The 19,881-nt window shown below is 35.8% G+C and overlaps 3 protein-coding genes, 1 non-coding gene and 1 pseudogene across 4 annotated transcripts; 1 reads left to right on the top strand and 4 right to left on the bottom strand.

The window, feature by feature from the left end:
• Nucleotides 1-341: 341 nt before the first annotated feature.
• LOC106422920 (protein NUCLEAR FUSION DEFECTIVE 4) lies at nucleotides 342-3,094 on the bottom strand. The gene is made up of 3 exons (XM_013863704.3): nucleotides 2,501-3,094; nucleotides 1,385-1,805; nucleotides 342-1,155 (listed from the first exon to the last, which is right to left on the bottom strand). The coding sequence occupies exons 1-3, from the start codon at nucleotides 2,954-2,956 to the stop codon at nucleotides 467-469; spliced, it is 1,566 nt and encodes a 521-aa protein (XP_013719158.1). The 5' UTR covers nucleotides 2,957-3,094; the 3' UTR covers nucleotides 342-466.
• A 1,609-nt stretch (nucleotides 3,095-4,703) lies between these two features.
• LOC106432757 lies at nucleotides 4,704-7,433 on the bottom strand. Its single transcript, XM_013873600.3, has 3 exons — nucleotides 6,887-7,433; nucleotides 6,015-6,438; nucleotides 4,704-5,933 (listed from the first exon to the last, which is right to left on the bottom strand). Exons 1-3 carry the CDS (start codon nucleotides 7,361-7,363, stop codon nucleotides 5,248-5,250), a joined length of 1,587 nt encoding a protein of 528 aa, XP_013729054.3. The 5' UTR covers nucleotides 7,364-7,433; the 3' UTR covers nucleotides 4,704-5,247.
• A 7,787-nt stretch (nucleotides 7,434-15,220) lies between these two features.
• Nucleotides 15,221-15,936, top strand: LOC106423005. The gene has a single exon (XM_013863793.3). The coding sequence runs from the start codon at nucleotides 15,403-15,405 to the stop codon at nucleotides 15,823-15,825; it is 423 nt and encodes a 140-aa protein (XP_013719247.1). The 5' UTR covers nucleotides 15,221-15,402; the 3' UTR covers nucleotides 15,826-15,936.
• Nucleotides 15,937-17,598: 1,662 nt separating this feature from the next.
• LOC106422984 lies at nucleotides 17,599-18,205 on the bottom strand (annotated as a pseudogene).
• Nucleotides 18,206-18,940: 735 nt separating this feature from the next.
• TRNAL-AAG lies at nucleotides 18,941-19,021 on the bottom strand. Its single transcript has one exon. It is a non-coding gene; the product is annotated as a tRNA-Leu (tRNA).
• Between the last annotated feature and the right edge of the window lie 860 nt (nucleotides 19,022-19,881).

Genomic DNA, 19,881 nt, shown 5'->3' with positions numbered 1-19,881 from the left:
TAGCTTAAAGAGGAGATAAACAGAGTATAGCTTAAACTTAAAGAGGGGACAACACAGTTTCCGAAAAACAGCTTGTTACCGTCGTGTTGCTGTCGGCTGTCGCCGGTTTAGGTGGTGGGCTTTAACTGGGCCTATTTCTATTCATGAGTTAATTGTGGGCTTCTCACAGAGGATTTCAAAGATTTTCTAGTCTAAAGATGATTAAATCATTTTTTTTACTAAGAATCTTCTTGTCCAGATTATGATGATTAGTTGTGTCCAGATGTGTGTCTATAGTTGGTGTAGCACGCAATATTTGATTTTATAAGAAAATGTAATTTTTTTTTTTACAAAATTGTCAATGACAAATAACCACTGTATTTATTGGTACAGTTGGTTGTATCCCTTTGAATTTACCAATAGTAATATTTATGTTTTCTGTTCAAACTCCAAACCACAAATACAAACCACATTTGCAATTTGCAAACTACTTCAAGCTCCTCTTGGCTACAAGCCTTTTATAAAACTTATTTGTGCGGAAGAACAAAACACAAGCAACCAAAGAGCCAAAGAGAGCCACAGACGCCATGATCACAAACGACGTCCTAAAACATTGACTTCCAAAGCAACAATTATCAACCTCAGAAGCTACCTTGTCGTAGAAGTAACCAATCACCTTCACCGACAGAAGATACGATCCGACAGGACCAGCAATCGAAATCGTGAAGTAAATAGTTCCCATATGCCTGATCCCAAATATCTCTGACGTGATTGTCGGCATGAGCGACCACTGCGAACCATAAGCCGTACCGATCAAAACCGAACCAATATATAGGCTGCCTTGTAACCCAGAGGCAACAACAACGTGTCCTACAGCCATGACGCCTAGAGTTATCGCCATGAAAACCGGTCTTGGCCAGCTGTGTTTGTGTAAGAACGTGTCTGAGATGTAACCGGCTCCGAACCGGCCTAGGAAGTTCCAAATGCTCCAGAGAGAGACCAGAGAGTTGAGCTGAACCGTAGAGTAGCGTAGAGACTCGCCTATCTGTCTAATGTTGTTTATTGTCGCGAATCCGGATCCCATCCCACATAGCATTGCCAAGAAGAGTAGCCAGAAGTTCACTGTGCTCATTGCTTCTAATATGTTTGAGTCTTCTCTAACCACATGATCTCCATCTGCACAAAATTTATAGTCCATAGTCAGTGTGTCCTGAGATTTTCGAGGCTATAGACGATTTAATCAAAATTTATATAACCTTTTTTTACAAATTTGAAAATTTATATATATGTAAATTTTTTCTAAATTTTTGGGGCCATAATTTAATATTTCATCAGCATATGCTCATGACCGGTCCTGACTAGAGATGCATGATCATGTTACACCATGTGTAAGAATAATTATTACCGGGGAAAATGTTTGAGCTAGGAGAGATGAGGAAGACGGAAGTGTCAAGAACAGGATGATCCATGGCCATCTGCTTTTCTTCACGGAGGGCTCTTACAGCAACCAAGAGAGGAGAGGCGAGCAGTAAAAGCACAAGGACGAAGGAGATAATCTGCATGGACCGTGATAAACCGAGAACGTTTTGGACCGTTATAACGAACATAAGATAGGCGGCGATGATCAAAGAGATGACAGAGAGACCATCCAAGTGTTTCTTGTCACTAGTCCTGACCGTTTCATAGACTCTTACGAAAGGCATAGTCAAGAAGATGACAAGGGTTGGTACTATAGCCAGGAGAAGAATGAAAGTAGCAGGGTTACCTTCACCGGAGACCGTATGGTACAGCTGTATCAGAATAGCTCCACTTAGACCTAGAAACCCCTGAAGCCAAAGATATATTCACATTTAGAGGGGGATGAGTTAGTTTATTGACATGTAAATAAGTAATGATTATACATCAAACTGAGAGTATACAGCAAAAGACTCGATTGAAAACAGAGTAATCACACCACATAAGATGAAAAACAGAGTGATCCCACCATATAAGATGAAAAACAGAGTAATCACACCATATAAGTTGTGAAACAAAGTAATCACACACACCATATAGGATGTAAAACAGAGTAATCACTCCATAAAGGATAAAAAACAGAGTAATCACACCATATAGCATGCGAAACAGAGTAATCACACTATATAGTATGAGAAACAGAGTAATCACACACAACATAAAGGATGAAAAACAGAGTAATCACACCATATAACATGCGAAACAAAGTAATCACACTATATAGTGTGAGAAACAGAGTAATCTCACCATATAGGATGCGAAACAGAGTGATCACACCAAAGAAGAAAGCTACATTCAGTCTAATTAGAACCACAACTTAAAACATCTTAAGCAAAAACCTTTTGCTAATTGTAAACACAAATGATCAAAATTTTATGAAAATTTGGGAAGTTATTGTATTAAAAATGTAAACTTTTGTCATGTAAACAACACAAAAGCAAGTGTACACACAAGACAGATCATGTCTGAATGCGGAGTATAGTTAAGTGATTCCTCTTGTTCTTACCTGCATAATTCCGACAGCAGTCCCACCGTAATCAGAGAAGTTACGAGCGGCGGTGACAACACTAGCCGTATTAAAAAACGGCAGCGAGTGACCAGCCAAGAACACGAACAAGCACATAACCGCCACCGGCGGCTTGGGTATGAGCCCAACAACCGAAGCCCACATGAAAAAGAACCCAAGAAACCACTGAACCAACCCAACGAAAACGACGACCCACGGCCCACGACCACGACCGTGCGGCGTGGAAGCCATGGCCGTGTAGAGGAGACCAGAGAAGATGCCTAGAGTACCACCGATGTCTTTGAAGACGGAGACGAAGTCGAGGGTAGATTGGTCATAAGATTGAGATGACTTGAGGATAGAAGAGTAGATAGCGAAGGTGTATGTCGCTCCGCTGAAGCTTTGAATCCATATGCTAGCTGCTGCTGCGACCCACTTCGTGTTTACTCTCTCCATATCTCTCGGCCAAATCCGAGCTCTGGTGATGTAAGAAGTTGAAAGATGAATGAAGAGAAGAAGTCTTCGATGTTTCTTTGGACATCGTCGCTAAGTTTAAAAAAAAAATTGATTAAAAGATTTAATGCCTTTTTTTTTTTTTTTATGCTGCTCTTGCAAGATCTAAACGGTATTAATTAGTGTTGAGCTGCTGGCTCTAAACACGTTTAGTAGACAACGCCGATGAGTTGTATTCTTTTCAGCCCTGCATATTATATAACAAGCACGCAAACACGCGATTAATTTGCATATAATAAATTCAAATGTTTGAATAATTTAACAAAAAAAATATAGTGACTCACAATTAGTTGAAGAGTTATTCTTCCTACGGTGAACCTAACCTAGAGGTTCACCAGCAGTTCATTATTTCAAATTCAATATTTTTTAAAAAAAGAAACAAAATATTATCAAGTTATATTATGTTTTTAAAATAAAAAAATGAAAAAAAAATAGCAGCTACAAAAAAAAAAATTAAAAAAATCTTTTTAACGTCGTCAGCAAAACACTAAACCCTAAATCCTAATTCCTAAACCCTAAATCCTAAACCCTAAATCCTAAACTCTTGGGTAAACCTAAACCCTTGGGTAAACCCTAAACCATTGGGTAAACTTTAAACCCTTGGGTAAATCCTAAAATCTAAATAAAAACACTAAACCCTAAAATTCTAAACCCTAAATCCTAAACCCTAAACCCTTGAGTGTTTTAATGTTTAGTGATTTTGATTTAAAGTTTAAGATTTATCTTAGAGTTTAAGATTTATCTTAGAGTTTAGAGTTTACCAAGAGTTTAGAGTTTACCAAGGGTTTAGGGTTTAGGGTTTAGGATTTAGGGTTTAATGTTTTGTTGATGACGTTAAAAATATTTTTTTTTGTAATTACTACTATTTTTTATTTATTTCTCTTTACCTTTTAATTTTAAAAAATAATATAAATTGACAGTTTTTTGTTTCCTTTTTTAAAAGATATCGAATATGAAATAACAATCTTATTGGTTGGTGAACCTAGAGATTCAGCCTGGAGGTGAACCCAAGAATAATTCTTAGTTGAAAGGGCTGTTAATGTAGCTTGTTACTGCCGATTTACGTAAACTGAAATAAATCCAAACGTCTGGATCGTCTAAAGACACAACAAACTACCCAAATAAAAGATGTTTTAGCCAAAAGCACAAAAATTATTGAAGTTTTTTTTTAATCTAAAATGTATAATTGAAAGAGAAAATATAAATGTAAAACAACTCAACCAACTGGTTCCACAACTTTCAAAAAAGTAAATTACATTTAAAAATATGAATATATTTTATATTTTAAATATCAAATATTGCTTAAACATTTTATATTTGAAAACTGAGGTAATTATGCAGGATTTTTGTGTAAAATGAGGTAAGCAGAGTAAACTGAAAATGAAAATATATAAGTTGTAAGAGTACCTCCAATAGTTAAAAATCATGACGATTTCTAAAACATAAAAAATATTAGTATTAAAATTATTTATTTATGTTTTATTTTTTTACATTAGTTAATCATCTATTTAAATGATATGTGTTCTTTTAGTATCTCTTAATTTTCATAACTAAGAACTTTTACACATTCTATTTTCTAATTTCATTTCTTTTTCTTTAAATGGTAAGAACTCTTTCTAATACTACCATCGGAGATGCTCTAACATCATCGATGATTTTGTAACCTTTTACCAAAATTAAAATAAAACAATAATGAGATTTCAGTAAAAGAATGGATTGGGACCATTGGGTAAAGAAAAGTTATATTTGTTACATTTATTTATTTATTTATTTTTTGAACAACATATTTGTTACATATTTTAGAATTGTATTTAACGGTATATTCGTATTTACTTATATGGATTTAGCTGTTATAAGTGAATGATTTAATATCTTTTCAATAAATCTTTCGTTTAATATGGATTGACATCTGATCGTGTGGGTTTAAATGTGTTTTTATTCTGTGTGAACCAGAATTCGCAACTTTGATAATGCCTTTACTTTAATTCATGAGCAGCATATGACTATTATTTTACTGGGTCCAGATTTGAAAGTTGATAATATTTGACTCTTCTAATTATTATTAACCTTTTGATAATAATTTAATCCATCCTTTCAACAATCCATAACACGCACTTTCTATATTATACAAACAATATATATATATATGATCTTCAAAATGTTAGGGAAAATGTCAACAAAAAAAACAAACAAAAAAATAGAGAGCCACACAATTCAGACCCTAGCTTCAAGAATTACTTCAAAATCCTCTTGGCCACAAGAGTTGCATAAAACTTCTTTGTACGAAGGAACAACACAAACGCAACAAGAGATCCAAGCATTGCCATGGCAGCCATTATCACAAACGAAGTACTAAAACAATGATTCCCATAACAAGAATGATCATCCACAGAAGCTACCTGGTCGTACAAGTAGCCTATTACCTTCACTGAGAAAAAATACGAGCCAACCGGACTAGCTATCGAAATTGTATAGAATATAGTTCCCATATGTCTAATCCCGAATATTTCAGACGTTATAGTTGGCATGAGTGCCCATTGCGAGCCGTACGCTAAACCAACAATTAAGGAACCTATATATAGGCTTCCTAGTAAACCGGAGGCCATGACAGCATGACCTATGGCCATGAGGGCTAGAGTTATGGCCATGAAAACCGGTCTTGGCCAGCCATGACTATGTAGATAAGCGTCTGATATGTAACCTGACCCAAACCGGCCTAGGAAGTTCCATATACTCCAAAGAGACACTAGAGAATTGAGTTGAACCGTAGAGTAGCGAAGTGACTCGCCCACTTGTCTGATGTTGTTTACAGTCGCGAGCCCTGAACCCATTCCGCATAACATCGCCGTGAATAGAAGCCAGAAGTTGGTTGTGCGTATTGCTTGGAGGACGTCCATGTCATTGGACATGACAACGTTATCTGTCGGTTAATAAAAATATGTTAGAGAATTTCACTTTGATAATTATAATCAAGGGACCAAAACAGCTAAACTTTATATACCGGGAGAAGGGTTGAGCTTAGGAGCGTCAAGCAAAGTTGTTTTCTCCGTAACCGGAAAATCCAAAGACATGAATCTATCTTTCTCTTCGCGATGTGCTCTAACTGCGACCAAGAGAGGAGATGCGAGCAAGAGAACTAAAAGAGTGAAGGAGCATATCTTCATGGTCATTGACATTCCGACAATATTTTCAACCAATATTACGATCATAAGATATGTGACGATGATCAAGGAGATGGTGGAGAGACCGTTCAAGTGTTTCTTGTCGTTAGCGATGACTGTGTCGTACGTTCTAACGAAGGGCATCGTCGTCAAGATGAGAAGTGATGGTACTACGGCCAAGAGAAGAAGGTAATTCGTTGGGTCACCTTTACAGAAGATGTGGTACATTTGAACAAGAACTGCTCCACTTAGCCCGATATAACCCTATAAATTGTAATTAGACAATATATCACATTATTAGTTGATTCATTTTGCTTAAGGGATACAATAACTTATCAAGATTTTTGTTCTCATCATAGTTTAATTTATTTTCTAATTGAAGTATTAATAATCAACTGGTCAAATCCCGTTTTATTAGCTTCTCTTTTTGTTTTAATTAACGCAAAGTACCGATTTTCATTTGCTAATTTATGTAAATACATATGAAAATAGAACAGTCGTGGAAATATCACCATTTCAATATAATATATCTACTAGTTCAGTAGTTCCTTTCTCCAGCTAGTAATGTTAATATTTAGAAGGGAACGAAAAGTTCTATGGTTTTATTTTATATATAATAAAATTAACATACTTGTTCAATATCATGTCTTAATTATAGTAAACCACTTGAAACTATTTTATTCATCTAGTCGTAAAAGTAGATAATTGTCACCTTCATAATACCAACGGCGGTTCCACCATAGTCGGAGAAGTTACGTACTGCGGTGACCACAATCGCCGTATTAAAGAACGGCTGACAATGACCGGCCAAGAACATGAAGAAACACATCACAGCCACAGGAGGCCGTTCGATCACACCAGATGTAGCCATCCATATGAAACCATACCCCACGAACCATTGGAGCAGCCCAACGAATATAACCACCCATGGACCGTTAAAGAAGCGACCGTTACCGCTTCTTCCGCTTGCAACGGCTGTGTAGAAAAGACCGGAGAGGATGCCTACGTTCGCACCGATGTCTTTGCAGACGGAGACAGTGTCAAGGGTAGATTGGTCGTAAGATTGAGATGATTTGAGAAGAGAAGAATAGATTCCAAAGGTGTAGCTTGCTCCGCTGAAGCTCTGTATCCATATGCTCGCCGCTGTAGCCACCCATTTTGTGTTTGCTATCTCCATCTTTCTCTGCATCGATCCAAATGAGCTTATGTAGTCTTATAATGAAAAATAAAGTCAACTATTGAATTTAAAAGTTTGTGTATATCATTCTTAATTGGTTTGGTTCGACCACATTAAACCAGATTGCACCAAACAATAAAACAAACCGAGTTTTGATTGAAGTTACTTTAGTTGCACTCAGCTAAATGCCTAAATCACACCAAATTTAACTCAATATTTATCTAAAATCACATAATTTGGTGTGGTTTAGGTAAATTAAGTAAAATACACTATAGTCTTATCTAAAATCATATAATTTATATTTTTAATTAAAAGATTTCACCACCTTAAAATTACAACAAATCTTATAAATATTCATAAAATCTACTACTTCAAACATTTCTAATAATAGCAAATTTGAAAGTAAATTCTGAATAACCTTGAATTTATTTATTTTTAAAAAATTCATGTTTGAATATCATATCATTTGTTACTTTATATAAAGTATTCTAAATTTCATACTGGATGCACCCACCCCCAATAAACTACACGAAAATGGGACAAAATCTAAACCGAAGAAATCACATTTTATTTCTCACCGGTTTTGATTTTCTAAACCAAAAAAGCGATATCAAACCCAAAAAAAAGCTGAACCAAAGCCACTCAAATCATAACCGAGAAACCTGGATAAACACAAACCAAAATCTGAAAAGTTCACCTATGTGAAACGAGAAAGTACATTAATCAAATTATCTATAGAAAGTACTAGAGAAAATATTAAACAATGGAGGACGATGAATGAGCTATATAATTAATTTATATATATGGGTTTAATAAAAACGTGACTTTTTGAAAACAATAATTGTCTTGGGCCTTTTGGCATATGAACAGGTGGTTTGAACAAATCTGGGGGAATCGCTGACAACAAAATAGATCAGCAAATCTTTCAACAGCAGAGCACAATCAAACAATTGAACTAATATTTTTATTTTAACACACGAAATTTTTTTAATATTTCCACGATCTTATGCATGTGATGTGATTTTTTCTTCTATATAATTAATACGTTTTCATGGTTTTATATTTGTACCAAATAGGAAGGGAAATTTTGCATATATTATTATCAACAACCAGAAACATTAGTTAGTTTATATGATTCTATAAAAAATCTGAAAATCAAGTTTTTGAGATATTCATCATGACTCGTAGCTTTTAACATGTATGTCTAAAAGTGTTCATTCAGTACTAATCTGATGTAAAACTCAACTGGTTATCTAGACTACACAGTATGTATAGGATATTCTATTAGTATTTCTCTAGTTTTTCTTACAAAAGATGTGATTAAGTTTAAAACTCGATTTACTAGCTCGAAAACGCGCAGCTGCAGGTAATGTGTTACAGCAATACATTGGATATCAAACCACTAAGAAGACCTTGGCTACGGTGGATTTGCAAGACTGTGAAATAAGCTAGAGCGATATAAAATGGTAGCTATGGTTTTAAACTACTACTAGAAGTAGATTAAACAAAGAACATGCATGCGAAGCGAGATAATTAAATAATAGGCAAAACGATTATTTTTAAGAGAAAATGACTAGGATAACACTAAAAAAGTTTTTGTCACAAATATAGTCTCTAAGAATAAAAATGACTAAAATAGCACTTAATGTTTTATCAAAAGAGATAAATATACACTTATACTCCAATGGTAAATTAATTTAGACATTAAGGTTTAGAGTTAAGGGGTGGGGTTTAGGATTTAGGATTTAGGGTTTAGGGTTTAGAGCTTAGGGTTTAGGGTTTAGGGTTTAGAGTTTAGGGTTTAGGGTTTAGGGTTTAGAGTTTAGGGGTGGGGTTTAGAGTTTAGGGTTTAGAGTTTAGGATTTACGGTTTAGGGTTTAGAGTTTAGGGTTTAGAGTTTAGTTTTAGGGTTTAGAGTCGGGGAGTGGGGGTTTTGGGATAAGATTTCAAATTTTGAAAAATAAAAAAAATTTAAATTTTTCAAAAAATAAAATACTATTTTGGTCATTTTAGTTTTTGAGGGCTATTTTTGTGACATAAACTTAGAAAAATGTTAATTTGGAGATTTGCTCTATTTTTAATTAAAATTATTAACAAGTAACGAATCAAAGAGACCAATCATGGGATTCATTAAGGATTTATCCATTCACGTGACCCATCGGTATGGTGATATATAGACTGATTGGTCCGAGCCTTTCGGAGACAAGCGCTTCTCTGCCTTTTCCTAATTTGAAATATCTTAAATCTGAACGTGGTTAACTTTGAACTCTAACGGTAAGAACTAAAGGAAAACTTTTTATTAGAAGGTGCGAATTGAATTTTTTTTTTTATATAACACGGATTTATTATGACATTACATTTATGAGAAATATTACATAGAGTGCGAATTGAATTATGCTCTATTCTAAGTGAGTTGTTTTGTTAATCTCTGTGATAAAGTCCCTAAGGCCTTAATGCTTTTTATCTTTGATTAAACCCCTTTAGTGTCTTAATTAATCACTTAGTATTCGTTTTGTTGTTTAGTTAATTGTTCCGCTTGCTTTACCTGATCATTGTATTTCTAGCTATTTGCAATTTCGTGTGTTATTGTTCTATTTCGCATGTATGATTTTGTTATTGTTAGCCTTTAAGAAAGACCCCCAAAACAACTACTTGAATCAATCCCATGTCTTGCAGCTCTATATAATATTGCAAGTTATTATTGTAGCCTGATCTCTAGATTATATATGAATATATAATCAATATCGTTGCATAGTCCTTTGTTCAATTAAGAGCTTTTGTAAGAGTTCTCCTTTGATAAACTACGAAATTTCACGAAACTTATTTGAGCTTCTCATTAGAAATGCACTTTGTTTCTATGTTAATAAATGGATTTATATTATTCTAAGGCACAGACACCACCACTAACGTTAGAATAGTGTTTATACAGTGATCAGGTAAAGCAAATTATCAAAAAATTTACTATTTATTTTGCTACATTTAATAGTGTAGAAGATTCGAATCTACCACATACTGAAAGAGCATACTTGTTTAGGCTTGTGCGATTTCAAATATGGGAAAATAGTGATAGATTCTAACAAACTGGAATTTGATTTTATATTTTGCTTTTTTTTTCATAATTTGAACTAGCTCGACCATGTAGTTTTGTGTGCCAATCTACAGTTACTTGTCACGTTCTGCCCCCAATCCCGATACAACAGTCGATGTTCGGGTGTTACAAGTACTCAACTACTCCTTGGACTAAGCGAAATTTTAATTCTAAGATATTCCAAAAGACATCTAAAACCTATGCTTGTTCTGGGCCTCTGGTTCTGGTAAGACTGAAACTATGACTGGTTCGGTTCTGGTAAGACTGAAAGTCCGCAAACAGAGTCATAACCATACCTAGTTTCTCATTCATTAAAATCTAGTCACTGAGACATACTAACTTTTTTGGATGCAAATTCATTTAAACATTTATTTTAAAAATATATAAATTGTAAACCATGCATGAGAAGAGTCACGAGGCACAAGTTACGAAATATGACAAATTCACGTGAACACATCATATTTTTAATATTTTTGGTTACAAGGTGTTAGAAGTTGCATGCAAAATCGTAGAGCGAAGCAGAAAACCTTATATTAGTTCTTCTAAGCAAAGAAATGATACTGTATCAAATCAAAGATTTATAAAATGTATGGTATTTGCTAAAACATACTTCAAAGATAAAGCAATTCACTAAGATATATAAGCTTTGATTGGTAACATGTATTACATTTGATTTTTTTTTTTAACGTCTGATTAACATGTATTACATTTGATTTAGTTTGAGTTAAACATATAAATCAAAAATGTTACAAATCATGTATTGGTTTTAAAAAATTGAAGTTGTGTTTGAGTTATAATTGATTATTATTGAGTTACGGTTTTGAATTAACTTAAATCATAAATCAACAAAAATCTCATCTATTAGAATTTGAGTTAAAGAAATTTTTGGGTTTGCCTATTAACTATCCCACGTCTAATTTCTGAATTTTAACATATTTAATAATTTACAATATATAAACATGTCGGTGTGTACGTTTATTTTATATTATTAATACAATATATTCAACAATTTAATATGGTTATATACTTGTTAGCCAAAGTTTTTCTAAAAATTATACGAAAAAGCTTTTCTGAAAAATATACAGTTACAAAATATTTATTCAATTTCTTCTTTATGACACGTTCAACTATATATATTACTTGGACTGTCAACAATCATAGTTAAAATATGATTGCTTTTTTTTTTAACATGCACATTGTTTGAGAATCTGAAATGTAAACAGGGTTAAAGTAACAGTGAGCTTATCGAACTAAAGCAAACTGTGTCCCAAGAAGACCTTTAAGAGATTTACTTTATGCCCTTAAAATATGATTGCTCCATCGCTTTTTCGGTGATCTCAAAGATTATTTACCGGGAAGTGAAAAACACAATCTTAGCGAGGAGAAATAAGAAGAAATTTCGTTGACAAAAAAAAAGAAATAAGAAGAAATTTCTCTCCCTCTTGTCGAATTGGATTATCTAACCTCTTAGTTTTAGAAGCTCTTTGCTCTACCTTGTTTTTTTTTTTCTTATCATTGTAGAACAGACTCTAAATTATACTTATTGTAAACTCTCTCCATCGTTAATATGATACTAGCATTCGTCTGAGCAAAAAAATGTCATTCATTATAATATTAAAATATAATGGAAAAGAAAACAAATCCAACAAATTATTTGAAACCCACATCATCATGACTATGATGTTTCATGTAAATATTGAATGCTCATATACAACTCTAGATACACCTAAAATATTTTATGCGAGAGTGTTTATATATAGACTCCCAAATATTCATAGTAATTGAAATAATATGCAGGCGTTGCCACAAAAAAAAATGAAATAATATGCAGGCACTCTAGAATAAAAAAAAATGTAAGGAATAAATTCATGGTTATAAAGACAAACTAAGAGAAATCTGATGCGACTAACTTATGGTGACCCTTTTTTTTTTTGATCAAAAGCATAACTTAGATTAAGAGGCCCATGAAAGCTAAATTGTTGCAGTTACAGAAGATTGAGGAGAGTACAAAGCTAATTTCGCAAGAGAGTCAGCTACAACATTTGCTAAACGCGGAATGAAATGAAAAGAGATCGATTGAAAATTTTGCGCCATGATACTGATATCGTGAAGAACACCTTTCAAGGCAACATCCTGTGTTTGAGACTTCAGCAACGAGATGAGCACCTTAGAGTCAGAGAAGACATTTAAGCTACTGACATGGGAGGAGGTAGCTGCCATAATTGCAGCCTTAACCGCCAAAGCCTCAGCCACTAGAGCCGAGGAAACAAAGCGACGGTGTGATGAAAAACAATCGGTGTGAACCTTCTCAGCATCCTGGAGATACCAACCAAGGCCACAGTTTCCAGTTGAAGGGTTCCAAGCTGCATCCGAGTAAACAGACCAAGTATAAGAGTTAGTAACAGGAACATTAACATTAACAGCAGGAACCACATGGTGTGGTAATGAGATTTTTTCGATACAGGTTTGGGCTGCCTTCCAAGCTCGGGCGTCTTGGATTGCTTTCAATACCGAGTTCTCTTCCGAGAACTGTTTGTTCTCAAACAAGAGTTTATTCCTATTGGTCCATAGGACCCATAGGATCCAAGGGTACAAAGGTATATCTCCTAGTCCTAGTGGTGGAAGAGAGATCATCTTGCGGCAACACTGAAGCAGCGCTGAGACAGAGTTGATGACATTAGTTACCGGTTTATGGAGGCATGGTACAAGATCCCAAACTTTCTCGGCGAAAGGGCATTGGAGGAGAACATGTAGTTCCGTTTCTCTAGCTCCACATCTTTGACAGACAGGGGAGACAGAGAGGCCTCTACTCTCAAGCAAGGATCCAACCGGTAGCGCTCTGCTATTGGCTTTCCAAAGGAAGTGCTGGATCTTTGGTGAGGTTTTAACTTGCCAAACACATTCCTTCCAGTAAAAGCTTTGAGTCTCATGATCACCTTTGTACAGTTTTGCCACTACATATCCAGATTTTGTTGAGTACTCTCCGGAAGCATTTGGAAGCCACACTCTTTCGTCATTCAGATCAAAGTAGCTAGGCACTAACTTGCATATTTCCTCCTCATACTGAGGTAATGTTTCCTTAATAGCTTCCACATTTCACTCCTTCGTGAGCGGATCTATCAGCTTACTAACCCTCCAAACTTGGTTCTCTTTCGTTGGTGGTCCTATCGGAGATAGTGGCGTCTCAGTCGATAGCCACGGTTCATTCCATATTCCAACCATGTTTCCTGATCCAAGAGCCCATCCCAGCCCTCTTTGCAATAAATCTCTTCCTACAAGGATACCTCGCCAGCCGTGAGAGATTCCGTTTGCAGTGGGCGTTTCAAGGAAAGGGGTCCTATGGCAGTATTTCCCCAGTAGTATCTTAGCTAGAAGACCAGAGGGATTCCTCAAAATTCTCCATGAGACTTTTGCTAACAAAGCATCGTTGAATTGAGCGATCTCCCTGAAGCCTAGACCGCCGGCATTCTTAGGTACCGAAAGCTTTTCCCAAGAGACCCAACACATCTTTCTTATCTCCGGAGAGAGGTCCCACCAAAACCTCGTTAGTACTGACTGGAGCTGCTTGATTATTGATTGGGGCAATTTAAAACAAGACATCGAGTAGGTTGGCATCGCGGCGAGGATTGATTTTAACAGGACGAGTTTCCCGGCTCCAGACAGAAACCGTGACTTCCAACTGTGAGCTTTCTGGCGTATGCGATCTATCAGCGCAGCAAAGATGTCTCGTTTACGTCATCCAAAATGTTCCGGGAGTCCGAGATACTTTCCAAGCCCACCTTCATTGTGTATATTGAACAGATCTCGAACCCGCCGTTTAGCTTCACTAGGCGTTTTTGCTGAGAATGTGATGGTCGACTTGTCGAGATTAATACTTTGACCCGATGTTGCTTCATATTTCCTCAAAATCTCGATCAAAGTTGCACAACTTCTAGAGTCCGTCCTACTAAAGAACATAGTATCATCGGCGAAAAGCAAGTGGTTGATGGCTGGGCTGTTACGTGCCACTTTGACGCCAATGACCTCTCCCCTGAGTTGTGCCTTCCTGCAGAGACCGGATAAAACTTCCGTGCAAAGAATAAACAAATACGGGGACAGTGGGTCGCTTTGTCGAATTCCTCTCGATGGAAGTACGCAACCTTGGGCTTCTCCATTTACCAGGTACGAGTATGAGATTGAGGATACACACGCCATTACCCAAGAGATCCATACTTCATGGAAACCAAACCGGGCGAGGACATTGCGCAAGAAACTCCATTCAATGCGGTCATAGACCTTGCTCATGTCCGTTTTAATAGCCATACTGCATCGGACCGTAGCTCCTGACTGTTGCAGGTAATGTAACACTTCGTGGGTTATCAAAACATTATCGGATATTGACCGGCCTTTGACTTATGGTGACCAGATGGACGATCCAACCAAAGTCCTCAGTCTGCATTACACAGACACTATAGATAAGATATGTCCATATCATTATAAAAGCGTTTTAATTTGTATGTATCAAAATGGTCCAAAAAGTCATTTTAACTGTACATATCAATTTGTATATGTAAAGCATATCATAAAAGATCATTTTAATCTGTATAAATCAAAGTGGTCCAATTTTTTTGTGTGTGTGGACAAAGTGGTCCAAATTAACTGTATATCATAAAAAATAATTTAATTTGTATATATCATAAAATCATTTTAATTCATATATATGAAAGTGGTCCAAAATGTAATAGAAGTAAAGCGGGGTCCGCACTCTATGCCATTATTATCATGACATCATTTAACTTCATAAACAGTTAAACACACACATACTACAAACACAAAACAACTTCTCAAGACTCTCCACGTTTCCTTCTTCTATATAGACTCCCTCCTATATATATATTCTACATAGCTTAAAACGATCTTATTTCAAGATTCTTCAATCTGTAATCGTCTCATAACCAAGAGAATCCTCTCTCAAGCTCTATAAATGGCTGAGGAATTCGATGAAGCTGAGGTTGTATTCTCTGAAGATTTAAGCTCTGTTCTCTCGAGAGACAACGATGATGAGAATGGTCTGTTCGGTCTGAAGGAGAGGAACAAGTCGCGGCGGATCGTCAAGAGAAAGGAGAAGGTAACGGCGTTATCGAGCTCGCTGCCGGTGAATATACCGGAGAACATGTTTCGTAGGCACGTTGAGAAAGAGGAAGGTGAACACTCTGAGGAGGAGGAGTATTCCAACGGAAGAGGAGAGATTGTTCCGCCGCATGTTATAGTCGGACGGAGGATTCAAGGAGAAGGAGGACAAATGGCGTTTTCAGTTTGTTCGGGTAGTGGAAGGACGCTTAAGGGGAGAGACCTGAGCCGGGTTCGTAACTCGGTTCTCAGGTTAACCGGTTTTTTGGAGGCTTGAACCCCGGTTTTGCCATTTGATCATCTCCTTTTTTTTTGCAATTTATGGAAAATTTCTCAGTGTTGGGGAAAGTGTTTCACATATATATCAAAAAGAAGATTGGTCCATCAATTTGTTTTCTCAAATTATTTTATATTTCCTCTGATTTTAAGAGAAACACAGAAGAAAAATTTCACCAAATTTCAGTTAGAAAAAAACACAGAAGAAAAATTCGAGTTAATTATGAGAACAAAAAAAATAACAGTAGTTGTTATGTGTTAATTTTTCTGAAAATCGAATGTTTGACAAGTGTGTCATTTGTACTTAATTAATAATTGTCGAAATGTGATGAATATATGTGAGTTTGTGGACAAAAGCTGAACAGAAACAGCTGTTGTGTTCTCATTGATTGTGAGAGAGACAGAAAGGACCGATGATATCAAGGAGTTCTAGAAATGCACAATGTATATTATTATTAACTCGATTAAAAACCTCGTGTGTATTGATTGGCCCGTTAAGGGCTAATCTAGCTTCATTGTCGGCCCACTAATGCGGACCCAAACCCGGTTAGCAAATTGAAGCAGGGAAAAAAAGAAGTTATTATTTCTCAAAAAGAACGCGAATGAGAGGGAGGGATCTTGAAACAAGAAACGTCGAAATCAAAAACAAAAGTTTCTTTCTCTTACATTCATCGATAAACGTGCAGCGTGCTATGTGCAGAACTGTACACACGCGACACACCAAAGATCATTACTTTACTTAAATACACTCTTAGTTCTCTCTCTCTCTCTCTTAGAGTTAAATTTTACCGTTAATACTCTCTGCCATGGCTTCATTTCTTTTGAGTTGCTACCACTTCGTACCAGCTTTGTCCTCTCCAAAGAGTAAGATTTTTCTTCTAGCCGTAATATGGGTAGTTTCAGTGTTATACATTTAAATCTCTGGAGTTTTTTATATATATTGCTTGACATTTTGATTGTTGATTGTGATAACAGTTCCTGCTTTGTTAGACGTTGTTTCTGTACATGTTTTTCTTTTTTAAGTTAGGGTTTAGTCGAATACAGTTCTTCGCTTATCCTCTCTGTCTCTAGAGAACCATACCTGTAATGCTAGGCACTATGTTAAACGCTTAGCTTCAAGTGTAATGTGTTGTTTCTCTTAGGAGCCTTGTCAAGCAATTCTCTTGGACCGTAGAGTTTAGTCTTCTTTTACAGAGTAAACTGAAAAAAGTTGAATAATAATCTTGTCTGTTCCTTGAGGCTCTAGTCTCTAGAAGGAAACTCTGTCTTTTTCAATTCATTTTAATTTTAATTTCTCCATTTTATTTGTGTCTGCTTTTAGGTTCTCATACAACAATGGAGGTGCTGCCAAGAACTGGTCCGAGGAAAATAGTTCATCTTGTATCAAACTTCTCACCGGGTTATGTGAGTTGATTTGCCTAAGTGTAGGTGGGGAATGAAGCAAATGGTCCGTTCTTGTAGTTATAGGATATCTTCCCTTCTGTTTTTTTATATGATTTAGGATTCTTGTTATCTTCAAAATCGTTTCTTGAATTCTAATTATTAAATCCGTTAAATAATCTTTACATAATCGTTACATGCATCGATCTTGTACAACTTGTTTTAATCATGACCATAAGGCAAACACACGATTGATCTTAAGCTATAGAGGATCACGTAATATATAAATATAGTTAGTCTATGATCTCAATGTCAATAACTGTACACTCAGAAAGCCAAGAAATATCCCACATATAATCGATTTAAAATTGATCAATTTTTTTTTAAAAAAAAATCAAGGAATGAATGCGCTTGTGCTGTCTACGTGGATCTTGATCTTGCGGGACTTCCTTCTTGTTGTTATCCTTCCCTTGGCCTAGCCATGACATTGTGAGTCTTGACGGGAAAACTTTCTTCTTGCTTGATTCTTGGTTTGGTGTCTTCTTCTTCTTCTGATCACTGACAGCGTGCGAGAAGCTCCTTAGTTCGTTAAGCCGCTTCATTTTCTCCTTCTTCTGCTTCTTATCATGAAAGTGAGAAAGAACAACGCCACCGCTTTGGTGACCTTGTTCCCTGAATTAGCAGAGTTTCAAATGCCGTTTATGGCGCCGAGGACAGCTCTTGGTGATTCTGATCAAGAGTTTCCTACATGGCCGGAGAATCTTGTGGTTTAATGTCACTAAGGATGCAGCCCCTCTTATCCCTTCGTTTGTTTGTTCTCTCTCTAGCAAAGACAGATAGAACTTAACGTGTGATAAAAGAAAAAAGAGAGACAAGGTCTAGTCTATAATGTATTTGTCTCTGTTTGTTGGCCTTTGTATAAAGCAGGTGTTTTGTTGTGTTATTTTAGTTTGTGGTATACCATGATTCTGAATTTGAGAAGGGGACTTTGTATTCTCCATACTTACTGTTAGATTTTTTTATGGCCATTTTATCTTTTCTGCCTTATATACTTAAGTTCAAGAAGCCAAGTCTCTTTGACAATTGTCATTATGTAAAACATTACCAGCCTGCAGAGAATAGATATGTCAAATCTGTGTTCCCTTCATTTTATTAGGCTAAACTAGTAAACTCAGTCCTAGTCGACTGGTACTAGACCATATAGGTCTGTGATTAATGTGCAAAATAGAGTTTGGATCTCTTATAGCACCCTTAATGGTGAGAACTCACCTAATCTGCCAGACAGTTCTGTGCCAGCCTACGAGGAAAGGCTAGGTTAACGGAAGGATGCTCTTTCAGGAAGAAGTGAGATTGATTTTGAAGCTTATAATTAATCAAGGCCGGTTTCTTTTCTTTTTTGCTATTGGATTTTGGATTTTAAGGTTATTACCATTTTAAAGGTTCTTTGCTTGGAAACTGCCACTGGATCACATAGAAACTAAATAAAAGAAACGAATTCAACAAATTTAACGATTAGCAGAGTTTAAGAGAAAATCTTGAGCTTTTATGAATAAGCCATCATAATATGATCTTAAAGGTTTTTTTTTGGGAATAAACAGAGTTCGTGTGCACAAACTCATTGATCACCGGATGATAACATGCACGGTTTAAAAAATAAATTGAATGAATTACACGTAGTGTATGCGATTACTCTACAAGCCTTAACAAATTAAATATGAGATTTATAAAAAATCTACTGTTGACAGTGGGATTTGAACCCACGCCCTTTCGGACCAGAACCTTAATCTGGCGCCTTAGACCAACTCGGCCATATCAACTTTGTTGTTTGAAAAATTATGACCATATATTATATAACTGAGTTCTCGAACAAGTATATATTAGCCAAGCTTAGCCCAAGCGTGCATTGTCACAAATCCATAAAAAAAAGATTTGTCATAAGCATAAGTTATCTTGTTTGTACCCAAGACTATCATCGTCCTGTCTTGTGAAGTGAAGTTTCTTAAAGGCCTGACCCATTTTGAATTGTCGAAAATGGTGATTAAATAGTAGTATGTACGTAGAAAGACGAAGCTTAATGATTGGAAACTGAGTCTAATGGAGCTACTCCTAACGTGCTCTGTCAGTGTCCTCGAGCTTATCCCCATTGTTACTCTCTCTCAGGTCAAACATATCTTTACAATTGAGAACTGAGAAGAGGGCCAAGTACACCAACATGAAGGCAATTGTGTTAAGCTCATCAAAACCCCTTTCAAAATTAATAACCCATCACCATTTCACCATGTAAATTTTGAGACATGTCTAAAAGTACGTGAAATTATACACATATTAGATAAAAAAAATTTAAAATTTTATTATTTGTAAAATTATTAAATATTAGTATTTAATTTGATTTGTAGAACTATAAATATTCAGATTTTTTTTGGATAAAATTGAAAAGAATAGCGGATTGTTTCTTGCTCATGAAGAAGCTTGTTTCGTTTTTTTTGTTCGTCGTTAAAAGTTTGTTTCTGTTATAAATCATTATGTGGATGGCCCATAACCATAACAAAGACAAGGCCAAACCGTGGCCCAAGAGGAGAGAGAGTCGGCGGCCCAAGAGGAGAGAGAGACGGCCGACTTTAGATCTAGGAAGTTTCCAATTATCTGTTTTAGATCTTTTCCTATTTCATGTTGTATT

Source organism: Brassica napus, chromosome C4 (assembly GCF_020379485.1).
Source record: "Brassica napus cultivar Da-Ae chromosome C4, Da-Ae, whole genome shotgun sequence".
Lineage (NCBI taxonomy): Eukaryota > Viridiplantae > Streptophyta > Magnoliopsida > Brassicales > Brassicaceae > Brassica > Brassica napus.
Note: the sequence above shows the minus strand (reverse complement) of the source record. Positions and strands in the feature narration are given on the sequence as shown.